The sequence below is a fragment of the Xiphias gladius genome, chromosome 8 (assembly GCF_016859285.1).
Source record: "Xiphias gladius isolate SHS-SW01 ecotype Sanya breed wild chromosome 8, ASM1685928v1, whole genome shotgun sequence".
Classification (NCBI taxonomy): Eukaryota; Metazoa; Chordata; class Actinopteri; order Istiophoriformes; family Xiphiidae; genus Xiphias; species Xiphias gladius.
In genome coordinates, this window is record NC_053407.1 from 21,090,767 (window position 1) to 21,104,214 (window position 13,448).

The following is a 13,448-nucleotide window of genomic DNA, read 5'->3' on the forward strand; positions in this document are numbered from 1 at the left end:
TCTGCAGAAAGCAATAAATCGTGTGCCGGCTACGCTTTGAATACAATATCGTGGCAGTGGTCGTCAGTGTCCCTTCGATAGCTCAGTTGGTAGAGCGGAGGACTGTAGAGGCAGCACAGCTGAAATCCTTAGGTCGCTGGTTCGAATCCGGCTCGAAGGAGACTCATTTTTGTACGTCGGCACAACGGCGAGGCCTGCGTGCAGTCTCAGGTAATTTACAACAACGTTCGTTGTTCCTGCAATTATTTCGAAAGTACATACGGGCATTGTTGGGGCAGTGAGAAATCCGCCATTTTGTTGGAGATGCAAGCGAACGGGATTTTGGGGTTGAGATTGTCAGATCGATAGGTTATCACTCTGAAATATCGCTATTTAACGGTCTCCTTGCAACAGATTAATGATATTCTCACAAGTGGTCATCTGCTAAATGAACCCCCTTTTAGGAATTAGAATTCGTAAGTGAAGAAAAATAGGGGCACTTACTACTTTTGGGACAGTTTTCAGTAAATAGATTTCAAGTACACCTGTAAAACAGGTGTAAGTAGCTAAAATTTTACAATGTACACACAGTGATATTATCATTCTCAAATTCCAAACATAGCCATTATGAGTAATCAGTATATCAGCAAATAATGAAATATTGGCATCGCCTTCCATCCCATTTGTTTGCATCTTCAACAAGTGGCATGAATGTTGAATTAGCCTTGGTACTTCTTAACTGCTTTTGCCTTTGCCTCTTGCCCTGCTAAGAATCTGGGTTAGCGTTAGTTAGAAAGGGATTTTTTGTTGTTGTTGTCAGTATCGACCCAGAAAGACTGCAAGACTAACTGTGTCCTACGTCGTATTGACTGTATCGTATGATTGTAATTTCTCAAACATCGTGACTAAAAAGTCATTTCCATCACTGTAACGTTTGTAAATTCTGCCTCAAAACATGGACAAACCTATACAGGAATGTTGGTTTGTACTGATTAGATGGATGGATGTTTTGACACATGCCCAGGCTTGGTATACCACTGAAGAACATTTAGACGCACAACACACAGTAATGTGCAAAGGTTTTAGGCACTAAAAGTAAAGTGGGGATGCTTTCAAAAAATAATGCCATGAATAGATTTTATTTATCTGCATACAAATTGCAGTAAACAGACGATGCCTGAGTCAAATCACTTATTGGTGTGACCACCCTTTGTAATCCCAGACTGACTCCATGACGTTGAGATCAGGGCTCCGTGGGGGCCAGACCATCTGTTGCAGGACTTCTTGTTGTTCTTGTCACTGAGCATAGTTCTTCATGACTTTGGCTGTATATTTGGGGTTTTTGTCACGCTGCAGACTGAATTTGGGATCCATCAGACGCGCCCCCTTACGGTACTGCGTGATGGAAAAGAATCTAAGGTTCCTAAAACTTTTGCACAGTTATGTACACTGGGCTTCAGAAAGGTTTGCTAATAAACACTTCCAAGTTTTTTGCCCTGGTTTTGCCTCTAACAGAGATTCCTCTCTGTTTAATCAGGAGCTATTGTCTTTTAGAGTGTGTTCGTGGTTTCTGTGGAAACACATTTTTGCCTTTCATTCAATGATAAGTGTTTGTAAAGTCCACAAGTCACTGCAGAAAAACTAAATATAGCAATTGAGGTTATGTGTTGAAAAAGCTGAGATTGCAACAACACAAATTAACTTGTGGTCCCACCGAATTCAGTTTGGCTAAGCACATCTTTATTGTAACATTGTACTATATCGGTGTACAACAGATATCTGCCCCCAGTGCTACTGTCTGTTACGAGTTGTCTCCTTTAAATTTGTTGACCACAGCTGCCTTTGTGGGTCCGTGACATACCACCTTTATGTTCCTCAGGTTTTTCCTCACTGCACCTCAAGGTGGCAGAGTGGTTTCTCAGCCCAGACCAGTAGGTGCTGTTTAAGTCCACTGGGAGGCTACTGTTAAAATTTACTTTCCTGAGGTTTAAAACACACCTGGGAACTAAAGCAGTGTGACTGCAAACCTAAAGAGACATTTCTTTCTCTTTACACTGAGCGTGCATGTATTGTAGATACTGCACGGAAAGAGAATTATTTAGCTTTCAGTAAATGAGTGTGTATCTGATAAAGCTATATGAAGGCCTTTTGTACACAAGTTGAAATTCATTGTCATCTCATCTGTCACTAAACTAAACAGAGGCAACTCTGATGGGCTGTTCATCAATTTATGAATTTATATTTAATTAGAGCGTAAACCATCAGTCAATTCACTGATTGACAAAAAATGTATCTGGAACAATTATTAATAAATGTTAATAATAGTCATTTTTCAGGTAAAATGCCAAACATTTTGTTGGTTCCAGGCTCTCAAATGTAAAGATTTAATCCTTCTCTATGTCATAGTAAATAGTAAACTGAATATCTTTGGGTTGTAGACTGATAGTCGGATGTTTATGTGCAGCTCTACTGATAAAGGCACACATCGGTCTACACTACTAATATTAAAACTTAAAACACATGATTTATTTTAGACGGTGGTAGGATTTATAGTCCTGGGATTTACCTTATTCCCTAAAGCACACTTTTGAGGAGCTCCTCTTCTCAGCCTTCAGACAGACACCATGAGGGACATCTGGTCAAATCAGTTGATAGTTAGACAAACCTGCTGGCATATAACAGCTCACCTACACCGAATGAAGATTCATAACATCCCTTGCTGTGCTTTCACCTCCTGTTACATCATTTTCTTTGGTATCACTTTTTTCTGAAGTTTTGTAGCTGCATGGTGTTTTACATTCTACGTTGTATTTTTTTTAAAATAGGATTTCTGTAATTTAAAGAGTCTTATGTCACATAGGTTTCCTATGGTAATATTACCCAACATCTTTGTGACACACTACAGTTACAACTCTTATTACTTCGACTACCAGTACTTCTACCACTGCTACTACTAAAAGGAATCATGATGATGGTAAACATGATGACAAAACAGAAATGAGTTAGTGTATCATCAGTGGTGGAAAGTAAATAATTGTCTGAGTTGTTAACAGTTCCACGACACATTTCCCCTCTAAACTTATGAAAGTAAAATATCCAATGTTTCACTAAACCAGGAAGGATTAGAGGAAAGTCCAAAAATATACAATATAAACTTTTTTTTTTTCCTTTTTCCTCTCCCATTACTCATCTCACAATCTCTCAGATTTATCTTGTGACCCTTCAGATGGTAGGTTGGGAAACACCTACCTAACTGTACATACAGTAGTTAAAACTAACGCCACCTTGACCAGCTACAACAGTAAAATGCTGCTTACACATTGATCCAGCAGAAGTAGTAATCTAGTCTTATTGACCACTCAAAATGTGTTACCACATTCACACACACTATGTGAATTTGGGGTTCAGCATCTTGCCCAAGGACACTTTGATATGCGGACTGGAGGAGCCAGGAATTGAACTAGCGATCTTCTGGTTAGTGAATGACCTGCTCTACCTGCTGAGCCACAGTCACCCCTATAGTCATAGTGATGTCAGTCAAGAATGAATACTTTTACTTTTTGTACCTTTTCCTGAGGACACTTTTGTACTTTTTCTCAAGTAGGACTTAAGATGCAGAACTTTTACTTGTAGTTCAATATTTTTGCATTGCTGTAGTGGTACTTTTACATAAGTAAAGGATTTGAGTACTACTTCTGCCACTGTGTATCATGAGGTAAATTAACTTCTGTCTACCACATGCAGAAATAGTGAGCAGAAGCAGGACGCACATCATCATGCAAATATTCAAAGAAATCACATTTTAAATAAATGTTATTGTTGTCTAAGTTGGAGATGTATACATGACAATCATTTAAGATTTCATATAATTGCACCAGAACAACAACATTTAATCAGCGCAATGTGTGTGCTACATCATTAAAAAAGATTTAATATGAAAATGGTATAATGGCTGAGGTAGTCATGTAGCAATAACAACTAAATTGGATACATTTAAAGGGAAAACAAAAGTTAAGATAAATACAACTAATATACAGTGGTGTAGGGCAGTGTATATGCAGGTTCAACACCCAGTAATTACTAAAGAAGTATACTCCCCTGGCCACTTTATTAGGTACACTTAAGCAATCTAATGCAATCCATCCAATGCAATATTCTGCCCCCCCCCCCCATATGTTTGTTGGGCAAAACATTAGAAACACCTAAATATAATGCTGTCCAGTTCAACACCACAGCAAACTAGAAGTTTAATAATAAATATGTAGTTAAATGAATACCTCTCTGACAGTGTCAAGCAAAACTTTTATTAATTATTATCTTTGTAAAGGAAAAATTTGTGGCTGAGCTGTTGTTTTGGATTGCATTAGATTTTAAGAGTATCCTTAATAATGGCCACTAAGCGTATATATAGTATATCCATTTCTTAAATTACCAACATATCCTCAAGGATTGAAAACTTTAATGTCAGAAATCAAAGTATGACCTTAGTCTACAAGGGTGTCATTTTTTGAACATGCATTCACTCATGACGGACACGCTTCCTCGGTGATGCTGGAGAGTCCAGGGAGAAGGCAGTCGGAGAGACGGGACGGGACTCAGGGATGTACTCTGTCTGATACTTGTCAATATAAGGTTTGGCCACATTCCACACCTGAGTTAGACATATACATTTTTATTATATAAAATAACACTTTTCCCTTTAATCTCTATCCTTGTGGAGCTTATATGTACATGGACAGTGTAAACATTTTTTAGTCACTCCAAAAGAGTCGGCACTTGCCTTCTGGTCAAGTAGGAGACGGTGCACAGCTTCAATGTCTGGAGACATGAATCTGTCTTTAATCCACGGTCTGTTAATGGTAGTAGAGTAGAGGAAAGGAGAAAGTCAGAATTGGAACAGTGGATAAATATTAACTATCATGTACATCATTTCCGTGGACTTAAAATTGTGTACCTTGACCACATCTGTTTGACTTACTTGACCACACTGCGCACAAGTTCATAGACCTTCTCTAGTGGAGTGGTGGTACGAAGTGGGCGGAGGAACTCAATACCCTGACAGGCAGCTAGCAGCTCTATAGCAAGAACTAATCACAGGAAACTTCAGTTAGATTAAGCAAAATGTATAATATTGGTAACTAAATGCTAACTAATTTACCATTTGAGTTCATTTGCAATAGGATACCATGTTTTTTATTTCTTATTTATTAAATCCGGTCTTCAGTGGCAATTATTTGTCACAAAATTTAAGTGTTATACAACTTCAGTCTATTCCAGTGTTTTTTCAGTCTATTCCAACATGCAACAACTATTGTATCTTGTTGTTTCTGTTCTTGTAAATAACAGAGACAAAAAAATTTAGCTACAGAGGCACTGACTTAGTTATGTATTTTTTTTTAATGTAGTTTTATAGTTAACCACTGTATCCACTCAATGAGCTTGGATTTATGACCATGCAATTGTTTGCTGATGCAGCTTCATCCACAGTTTGTGTACACTGGCATGATTCTCAGCACTGTTACCTTTGCACTTTCTTGTTACAGAATCATGAGATGCTGGCCAGTAAGCCTCTTTGAACAAAAGGCAGTTGCCTTGTGTTGATTTAGAAGCTCACATAAAATAACGTGGTTTTCAGATCATTTAAAAAAAAAAAAAAAAAAAACTGTTAGAACTAATATTAAATGTGTAGTATTTATACAGTGAATCATCTGTGTAGCAGCTTTTGTAATTGTGAGTTATCATTTTGAAAGTGATGTTTAGTGTGTTATGTCATTTTATTCACTGTTTATTAGTTGGTGCCCATGTAAAAATATTTCACCGGAGGCCTACAGCACCTACGTTAGAAAACAATGCTATAGTTGATTAAATTGTAGTTTGTAAACATAATGACTGCATTACCATGTTACCATTTTGATGCTCGCATTTATGCCTCAAAGTCACACACGATTACTTTTATGGGAACTGTAACATTATTAGTAACAATAAACTAATAATGGCATTTAAAAAATAAAGAAAGAACCTAACCTTGCTCCACATGCTCTATGACCCTCAGGGCCTTCCTAGCAGCCCAGCCTCCCATAGACACATGGTCCTCTGTGGCCGCACTAGTGGACAAGGAGTCCACCGAAGATGGATGACACAAAACTTTATTCTCTGAAACTAGACACAGAAGAAAAATGGACATTTTAAGTTAAGGTTCATGCTAAGACATTCAGCAAAAAGAGATAAATACAGATAAAGATAATGATGAAAGGCTTTTGAACTTTAAAACAATCTATCTTTTTGTCAAAAATATTTTACTTGAAATTCATATTCAATATTAAAACCTATTTAATTCTACCAACAAAAAAATCTATTTTATTTGACATGAAAAAAATAGTAACGCATAATGCACTTTACTCATGCTCATGCTTTATTTTATTTTATTTTTCTGCACACCAACCCAAGGCAGCAGCGGTACAGTGGGCAATCATGAAGCCTGAGTTGAGTCCTCCCTCATTGACGAGGAAGGCAGGCAGCTCACTCAGAGAGGGGTTACACAACCTCTCGATCCTCCTCTCACTGATAGAGGCCAGCTCATGGACCCCAATGGCTAAAAAGTCTAGGGCCTGCGAGGAGGGAAAGGGCAGTGAAAGACAGGAGAACAAAATCTACAACAAATAGCAAAAACATTTTTTATGAGTCACAAACCTTAGCTGGATATTCTCCATGGAAATTCCCACCTGAAATGGTCTCACCTCTTTCCGCAAACACCATCTTGTACAGCTGTTAAGAAAAACACTTAACAAACTGATTTCCAATAAAATACAACATACAATTTGTGGCAGAACCTAGAATTTGTGGTTGAACCAATTTACAATTTTGAGCACAGAGACAAAAGTGGCATATTTAGATTCACATAACAGACTTAGCCTCCAGTTTGCAAGTCAGGGAAGGATACAGGGTTGTCAGTGGCACTGTTGATTTCTGTATTGATGATGTTCTGGACAAATTTTATTGTGTCATTGGTGATTCCATGAACCTGTGTACAGGAAGCGAAAGTTATGCTCAAAATCTTAATCGTCTGCTTCAGCACTGCATCACTCGTATGGGACCGACCACACAAGAATCCGCCCCAGAGTTTTTCCCTCTCCAAACTGAGAGTCTAAGGATAGAGGGTGTACAGAGTGCAAAGCCTTCTGGGACTAACTTGTGATTTTGGGATATATAAATAAACTTCACTTGAGGTTACCTGAGGACAGCATCGCATGGTGTAGGCATCCTGGACTCGGTCACAGAAACGGTGGCTCTCTGGAAAAAAACACCAACACCAGATGACACACGTTAAGTACTCCATGTTTAAGGGTGCAATGCAGGCATAACATTACCAAAAACTATACTTTATTAATCCCTGTGGGGAAATGCATCCCATTGCATTTAACTCATCCCAAATATCTATGAGGTATTGTACAGTGGAGAGGCATAGTAGAACGCTCCAGGTCTGAAACCAGAACCTTGATCAAGGGCAGTAGCAGACGTATTCCAGTGCTTTGGGTGACACCCGAACCCTGACAAACGTACAGATAACGTGCAACCTCCACACAGTGTGGTCCCATAAGCCTTAGCTCTGAGCCTGCCTGCTGAGAGGTGGCAGCGCTGCCCAGATGTTATGTGTATAACAATAGCAATGCGTGACTATTATATCCTGTTCTGTCATCTGTTGTAGAATACGGGTACGTCTTCTGACCTGCAATCTGAGATGGATGGTGATCGGAGTCCAGCAATGAGCGGAAGCGCAGGGCCACCTCTATCTGTCCTGGGTGGGGCCGCAGCATATGGATTTCTATATGGGAGGAGACCAGAAAATGAGAGACGATGGACAAGATGCAGGATCTTGAAACGGGGGGTAAATACCTGCTTCTAGTTTTGTGATTTTGTTCACCACCACTGACGCTGCTCACCACTGTCAAAAGCCTTGGTGGTTCCCTTTAGCACCTCCAGGGTGAGAGCAGCAATGATGTCTGCCTGCTGGGCGATCGCCTGGGCTCGCTCCACGGCCTCCGCCCCCAGAGAGGTAATCATCTGGGTCCCGTTGATCAGAGCAAGGCCCTGTGAGGGCCAAACAGAGAATGAATGAGAGATCCAGTATTTTCCACTTCAAGAAGCCTCTATTAGAATCCGGTGCAGTGCGGTGTGCACTGTATTGTGCTGTGTACTTGTAATGTAAACACTATTCATGGTCTTCTAAATTCTGTACCTGAAAAAACACAATGCATTCCCAGTGAACCCTGGGTTGATTTCTTTAGTACAGGCAAATCGAATATGAGAGAGTGTGGTTGGCAAACATTACCTCTTTAGGCTTTAGTGATATTGGCTTCAGTCCATGGGCTTCCAGGACCTGGCCGGAGTTGAAAGGAGAAAAAAAACATGTAAAAGGTCAAGGGTCATCAAAAAGCAAACATGTTTTTCTATTGGACACTGCAGCCTTTCAATCTCATAAGCAAAAGACTCATTTCCTGCAGCATTAAGCAAGTTATTGTTTTAAAACCATGAAAAAGTCATTTTGATCTCACATATTTGGCATCTGCCCATCCGCTCTTCGGAGACCACATTTTACCCTCTCCCATCAGCCCCAGGGCCAGGTGAGAGAGGGGTGCCAGGTCTCCGCTAGCACCCACTGTTCCCTTCTCTGGGACAAAGGAGAGGCAGGAAGCTGCAGGAGCAAAGTAACTTAGAGGTCATGATTCATAAGAAGAGTTATATGACAGTAAGCTTCCCCAATACTAACCCTCAAACACAAAAACACAAAAGTTATCAGCAGTATCTCACTCAACTGAAGCTGATAGCTCAGGTCAGCTAAGGTTACGTGAGGCCGGTGGGTCCACTTGAGGCTTACCGTTGAAGGCCTGGATCATGGCATGAAGGGTTTCCAGAGAAATCCCACTGTGCCCTTTGGCCAGAATATTGATCCTCAGAGCAAGCAGCATGCGGGTCCTCTCTGGGCTTAACGGGTTTCCCACACCTGCACACCACAGCATATCATTGATTATACTGACAAAAACACAGAAGAACCTAAAACACCATGTCAGAGGCACCAAATGTCTGGATATTTTAAAATCTAAACAAGAAAGTGAAACTTTTATTACCTGCTGAGTGTGACCGCACCAAGTTCTCCTGCAGCTCCCTGTAGGAAAAAATAGAGCATGGCAGTAAATCAGCACGAAAGAAAGGGCTCATTCTCCAACAGCTGACAAAGAAAACAGATAATAAAATATCGTCTTTACTTGAGCTTGCTGACAGGAATGACAGTTCGGGCAAACTTTCCAAATCCTGTTGTGATTCCATAGACAACTGATGGCACAGAGAGAGATACAGAGAACTAAGAAACATGGAATAATTTCCTTCTGGAGACTGTAGTTTCGCAGCAGCTTGTCAACATTATGATCAATGCATTTAATATCTTTGCAGGCAGACATTTAAAGTCTTCATACTTAAAGTTATCTTAACCTTTGTTTTCTTTGACAATGGTGTCCAAAAGGTCTCTGGATTGCACAACTTTTCTTTCTGCCTCCGGCGTCAGCTGAAAATGTTGGCAAAGGGAATGATTACAGCAAGTCAAAGATTACCGCAGACTAGCCATGACAACAAATACAATTTTTTGATCATTACCTTTATCTTGTAGAGTCCCCTGCCTAAGTTAACCAAATCCGTCGATGTCAGGCTGCTGCCATCCAAGGAAATATACTGCACAGGAGGATGTGTGTTACATAGATGTAGTCAATATGATAGGATTTAAATTTTGGCAGAAAATTGGTAAAACGAACACTTACTTCTCCGGGTTCTTTGTATGCCGCTGTACTATTTCACATGATTTAATTAAGGATCACATTCAGCAAAATACAGTGTTGCACTATACCAAAAAATAATACATTATTTTATTACAGAAATTATATTTTAAAAAAACGTGTTACATTATTCAACATATATAGACTCAGATTTATTTTACCATTTCAAAAGTCAGTGTCAACCACAACTGAAAACAATTTAAAGGCACTGACAAGATGAAAAACAGGTTGAATAAACAGCATTTAGTAGCCACTATAATTAATATGGCACAAATACACGTTTGAGGATACAGATGAGAAACTCCAGGCTCACAGGGGATAAAGTCGGGAGACATGGTATCTCCTTCAATAGCTGGAAGTACAAGATAATAACACAAATGATACGCATTTCCTCTTATTGCTTGATAATGTAATGTAATGTGTAATGTAATTAATCAACGTTTCTTTTCGTCGGCATGTGACTAACTTTGCACAATTACGCGCAAATTACGCGCAGTTAGTGGTAAAACCTCTCCAGTGTCCCCTAAATGTGATGCACACACTTCTTATACTTTTCATGCATACGGTCATTACCAAGCTCGACAAAGTCATTATCCTCCAGTACATCCTCGATGGAGTCATCCGCGTCCAACAAGCCCAAACCCTGGCACCTGCGCACAACGAAACGAGTGTCCTTCACGGCCGCGATGCCGCCGTTGTCTGGCTTATTTTTGATGTAGCGTTTGAGCGCCTCTTGCCCGAGCCAACGGATGGTGTTGGTGGTGTCCCGGCACGGCACTGCCAGCCACTCATCTCGGATGTGGACGGTAAAACGAGGCATGGCGCTTCAGCGGGACTCTGCTGCAGTGAGCGCTGCTCGCCGCTCTGCAAGGTACCACCTTCAGCCACGTTAGGTTTTGCCACCAATCAGACGCACCCCTTGGGAGTCCCGCCTCGCCGGTGTCACACCTCTGGGGACCACTGACCTCCACAGGTCAGTCACACAGATATTTGGACATGTTGATATAAATGAGTTCAGTTGGAGTAACCGCAACAAAAGCCAAACGTGATGAGTGAATTAAATGAAGTGAGTTAAACAGTTCGCAGACATTGTATGTATTAGTTGACAGGAAGCCTGTATTTTACTTAAAGTGTTACAAGCGAACCAATCATTGTTGTACTACCAACAACAAAATCAAGTATCTACTGTAGTTGCTTGTTGTGATGGCAGAGAAGTTTATTCTCAAAATGACTTAATACAAATGTATTAACAAATTAACTAAGTGAAATGAGAGATAACAGTAAAGTATCCTATTACTAGTGATGCCCTTACCTTCTATCAAACATTTTGAGGGCAGGTAACTGTCATAGGAGGTGGACACAATATTATGAACATTTGGAACCACATTTTTTTGATTCAACATAATGTTAGGTGGTAGGGGGTGCAACAGTTTAATATGATGTGATTAGATCGGACCTTTTTTTTAAGGCAAAGATTGCGTTCATCACAAAAATGTCACATTCTACCCACAATTTGATTTAAATGAAATGGATTTTAATAAATTCAGTTCTTTCAAAAGAATTCTCAACCATTGTAAGTTGTAAAAGAAAAAAAAAAACTAAGTTGATTCAGGTAACAACTCTCAAACACAAATCCTTAAAGCGAGACACTGAAGGAATGGCATTTATTCACAAGGCCAAACTATAGTGTCAAATGACAGCTGCTCAGTGTATCTATATGATATTTTCAACAATTTCTTCAAGGATGCAATCTATCCCCGTATGTCGCTCTGCAGACTCACTCTCACAAAAATCTTCTTAATGTCAAAAGGCCTTTTAAGTTTTTTGTATTTGTGTAAATCGGGTTTTAGCAGGTGTATTGTTTTTTTATGCTGCTATTAGGTAGCCAACAGCTAAACCTCCTTAACCTGTGGCTCAAAAAATGACCATAGTTTTGCATCAATGACAGGAGGCTTGCAAGTGTTAATAAAAACCTGAGCATGTGTTCTCAAGGATCCCGCTTCATTTAATAGCAGGGTTATAAATCCAGCCAACAATGTTACCTTTCCTTTACCTAATCTCAAATTACTCAAACATGAGATGGATTAGATGCAATGCTACCAACAACTTTTAAAATCTTTCTGCCTAAATGTACCCATCTCTCGTTGTCCCCGTGGACCGAGTGGTCTAAGGCGTACTCCATGTGTTTGCAGCTGATTCATGCCAGCTGAAGACCTTTGTTGCGTGTCATCACCCTTTGCTCTTCCAGTCTGTCTCTAATATTAAATAAAGGTAAAAATGCCCCAAATACTATACCCAGACAATCTAAAATCTTACACAAGACGTCCAGTTTTAGCGGCCTAATCATGGTGCTTCTGCCCTGCACAGAAACCATAAATAAGAGCATTAAGTGGACATGCAACAACTGCAATTATTTATTATATCATTGTTTGATATTTTGTGTAAATAGGCTAATCACCCGTCTTTGTTAATATTGACAAACATATTCAAAATAACCCAAATGCAATTCCTGCATTCTTTTTTCAAATGAAATATATTTGTTTCTCAATTTCTCCCACAATAATTGACAAAAAAAACAAAAAAGGACCAAAAAGAAAAAAAAAGCTAAAAAAAGAGAACTGAATAATGATAATGATGATAATAATAATAATAATAACAGAAGTAGTAGTAGTAGTAGTAGTAGTAGTAGTATACACGACATTAAAATGCATACATCCTCTTCGCCTGTGTCTTTTGTGACATGTGAACTACCTCCAGCCTGTAAATCGGTATTTTCCAATCTTCAAAAATTCATTACTATTGTACAAAAGATGCATTTCTTTATTAAAAAAAAAATAAAGAATTGATCGGGTCACTCAATTGGAAAGTATTGCACGAAGTGTCCCGGTATCCCGGTGCACGTTTGCTCTACTTCGCAGCGATGCAGCGGCTCACAACAGCTCAGCAGTGAAAGTAAACAGGGTGAGACCCTAAAACCATGTGACCTTCGGGCCGCGAGTGGAAGTGTTGGAAGTAACGAGGCGCCCCTGAACGCACCACGCTAGCCCGAGGACCGATGATGTCAGTTTACGGGCCGTAGGAGTTTCTGCATCACCATGTGTGCCGATCTTGTGTGAGCAGGCCTACTGCTGGCAGGCAGCAGGCAGGCAGGCAGGCAGCAGGCAGGCAGGCAGGCAGGCAAAGGAGAAGAGGAGGGGAGGAAAAGTGTGTTTACACAGACGGCAAACTGCCTGGGGAATCGTAGGGGAGAGGAAGTCAGCCGGCTCTGTGTCTGCCTGCTCCAACTTCCTGCTCAGAAAAAGAAAAAGCCCAGGATCCTATTTCAGTCCGGCACAACGGTGTAGACCAGAAGTAAGCATGGAAAAACAAGGAATCACAGAAGCTTCACCGTAAAGTTTCGCGGAGGGAAAAGACGAAGTCAGAGATCGCAGGTAACGTAACATAAACTGACACTTTCTATGAACGGCGCTTTGTTTGCTAATTGGCGGCTTGTAGACGGTGAAATAATGCACGGCCAGTTGTCTCAGCGACCGCATTCACGCTTCGTGTGAAGCGTCTTGGGTGTAAAGTGTTTTCCCTTGTGTTCGACGTTTCGGATCGAGTGTATTTTTTAACTCTTGAAGCCAGACTAGTGCCGATCTCGAT

At 40.2% G+C, this 13,448-nt stretch overlaps 2 protein-coding genes and 1 non-coding gene across 4 annotated transcripts in view; 2 read left to right on the top strand and 1 right to left on the bottom strand.

Moving 5' to 3' along the window:
- The first annotated feature begins 71 nt into the window (after positions 1-71).
- Positions 72-160, top strand: trnay-gua. The gene is given in 2 exon segments: positions 72-108; positions 125-160. It is a non-coding gene; the product is annotated as a tRNA-Tyr (tRNA).
- Positions 161-2,350: 2,190 nt separating this feature from the next.
- Positions 2,351-10,750, bottom strand: hal (histidine ammonia-lyase). The gene is made up of 20 exons (XM_040132459.1): positions 10,377-10,750; positions 10,095-10,155; positions 9,789-9,816; positions 9,628-9,702; positions 9,466-9,538; positions 9,243-9,309; positions 9,105-9,142; positions 8,855-8,980; positions 8,532-8,671; positions 8,309-8,356; positions 7,920-8,067; positions 7,706-7,801; positions 7,211-7,269; positions 6,920-7,000; positions 6,670-6,735; positions 6,422-6,587; positions 6,004-6,138; positions 4,958-5,066; positions 4,760-4,829; positions 2,351-4,630 (listed from the first exon to the last, which is right to left on the bottom strand). The coding sequence occupies exons 1-20, from the start codon at positions 10,621-10,623 to the stop codon at positions 4,499-4,501; spliced, it is 1,965 nt and encodes a 654-aa protein (XP_039988393.1). The 5' UTR covers positions 10,624-10,750; the 3' UTR covers positions 2,351-4,498.
- Positions 10,751-12,848: 2,098 nt separating this feature from the next.
- Positions 12,849-13,448, top strand: part of LOC120792741 (ETS domain-containing protein Elk-3-like) — a 12,173-nt gene continuing 11,573 nt past the window's right edge. The window contains exon 1 of one of the 2 annotated variants that reach the window (XM_040132050.1): positions 12,849-13,234. The gene's annotated coding sequence lies outside the window, so the exon portion shown is untranslated. Of the gene's footprint in view, positions 13,235-13,323 lie in introns of those variants that run through there. The other variant, XM_040132048.1, reaches the window with a different exon arrangement.

Excerpts from the sequence above, each read along its gene's own strand:
- hal (XM_040132459.1), bottom strand. The coding sequence starts at position 10,623 with ATGCCTCGTTTTACCGTCCACATCCGAGATGAGTGGCTGGCAGTGCCG. Across the intron at positions 7,802-7,919 it reads CACCAAGGCTTTTGACAGTG|AAATCCATATGCTGCGGCCC; the intron begins GTGAGCAGCGTC and ends CCTCCCATATAG. Across the intron at positions 7,001-7,210 it reads CCATGCGATGCTGTCCTCAG|GTTCATGGAATCACCAATGA; the intron begins GTAACCTCAAGT and ends TCCTGTACACAG.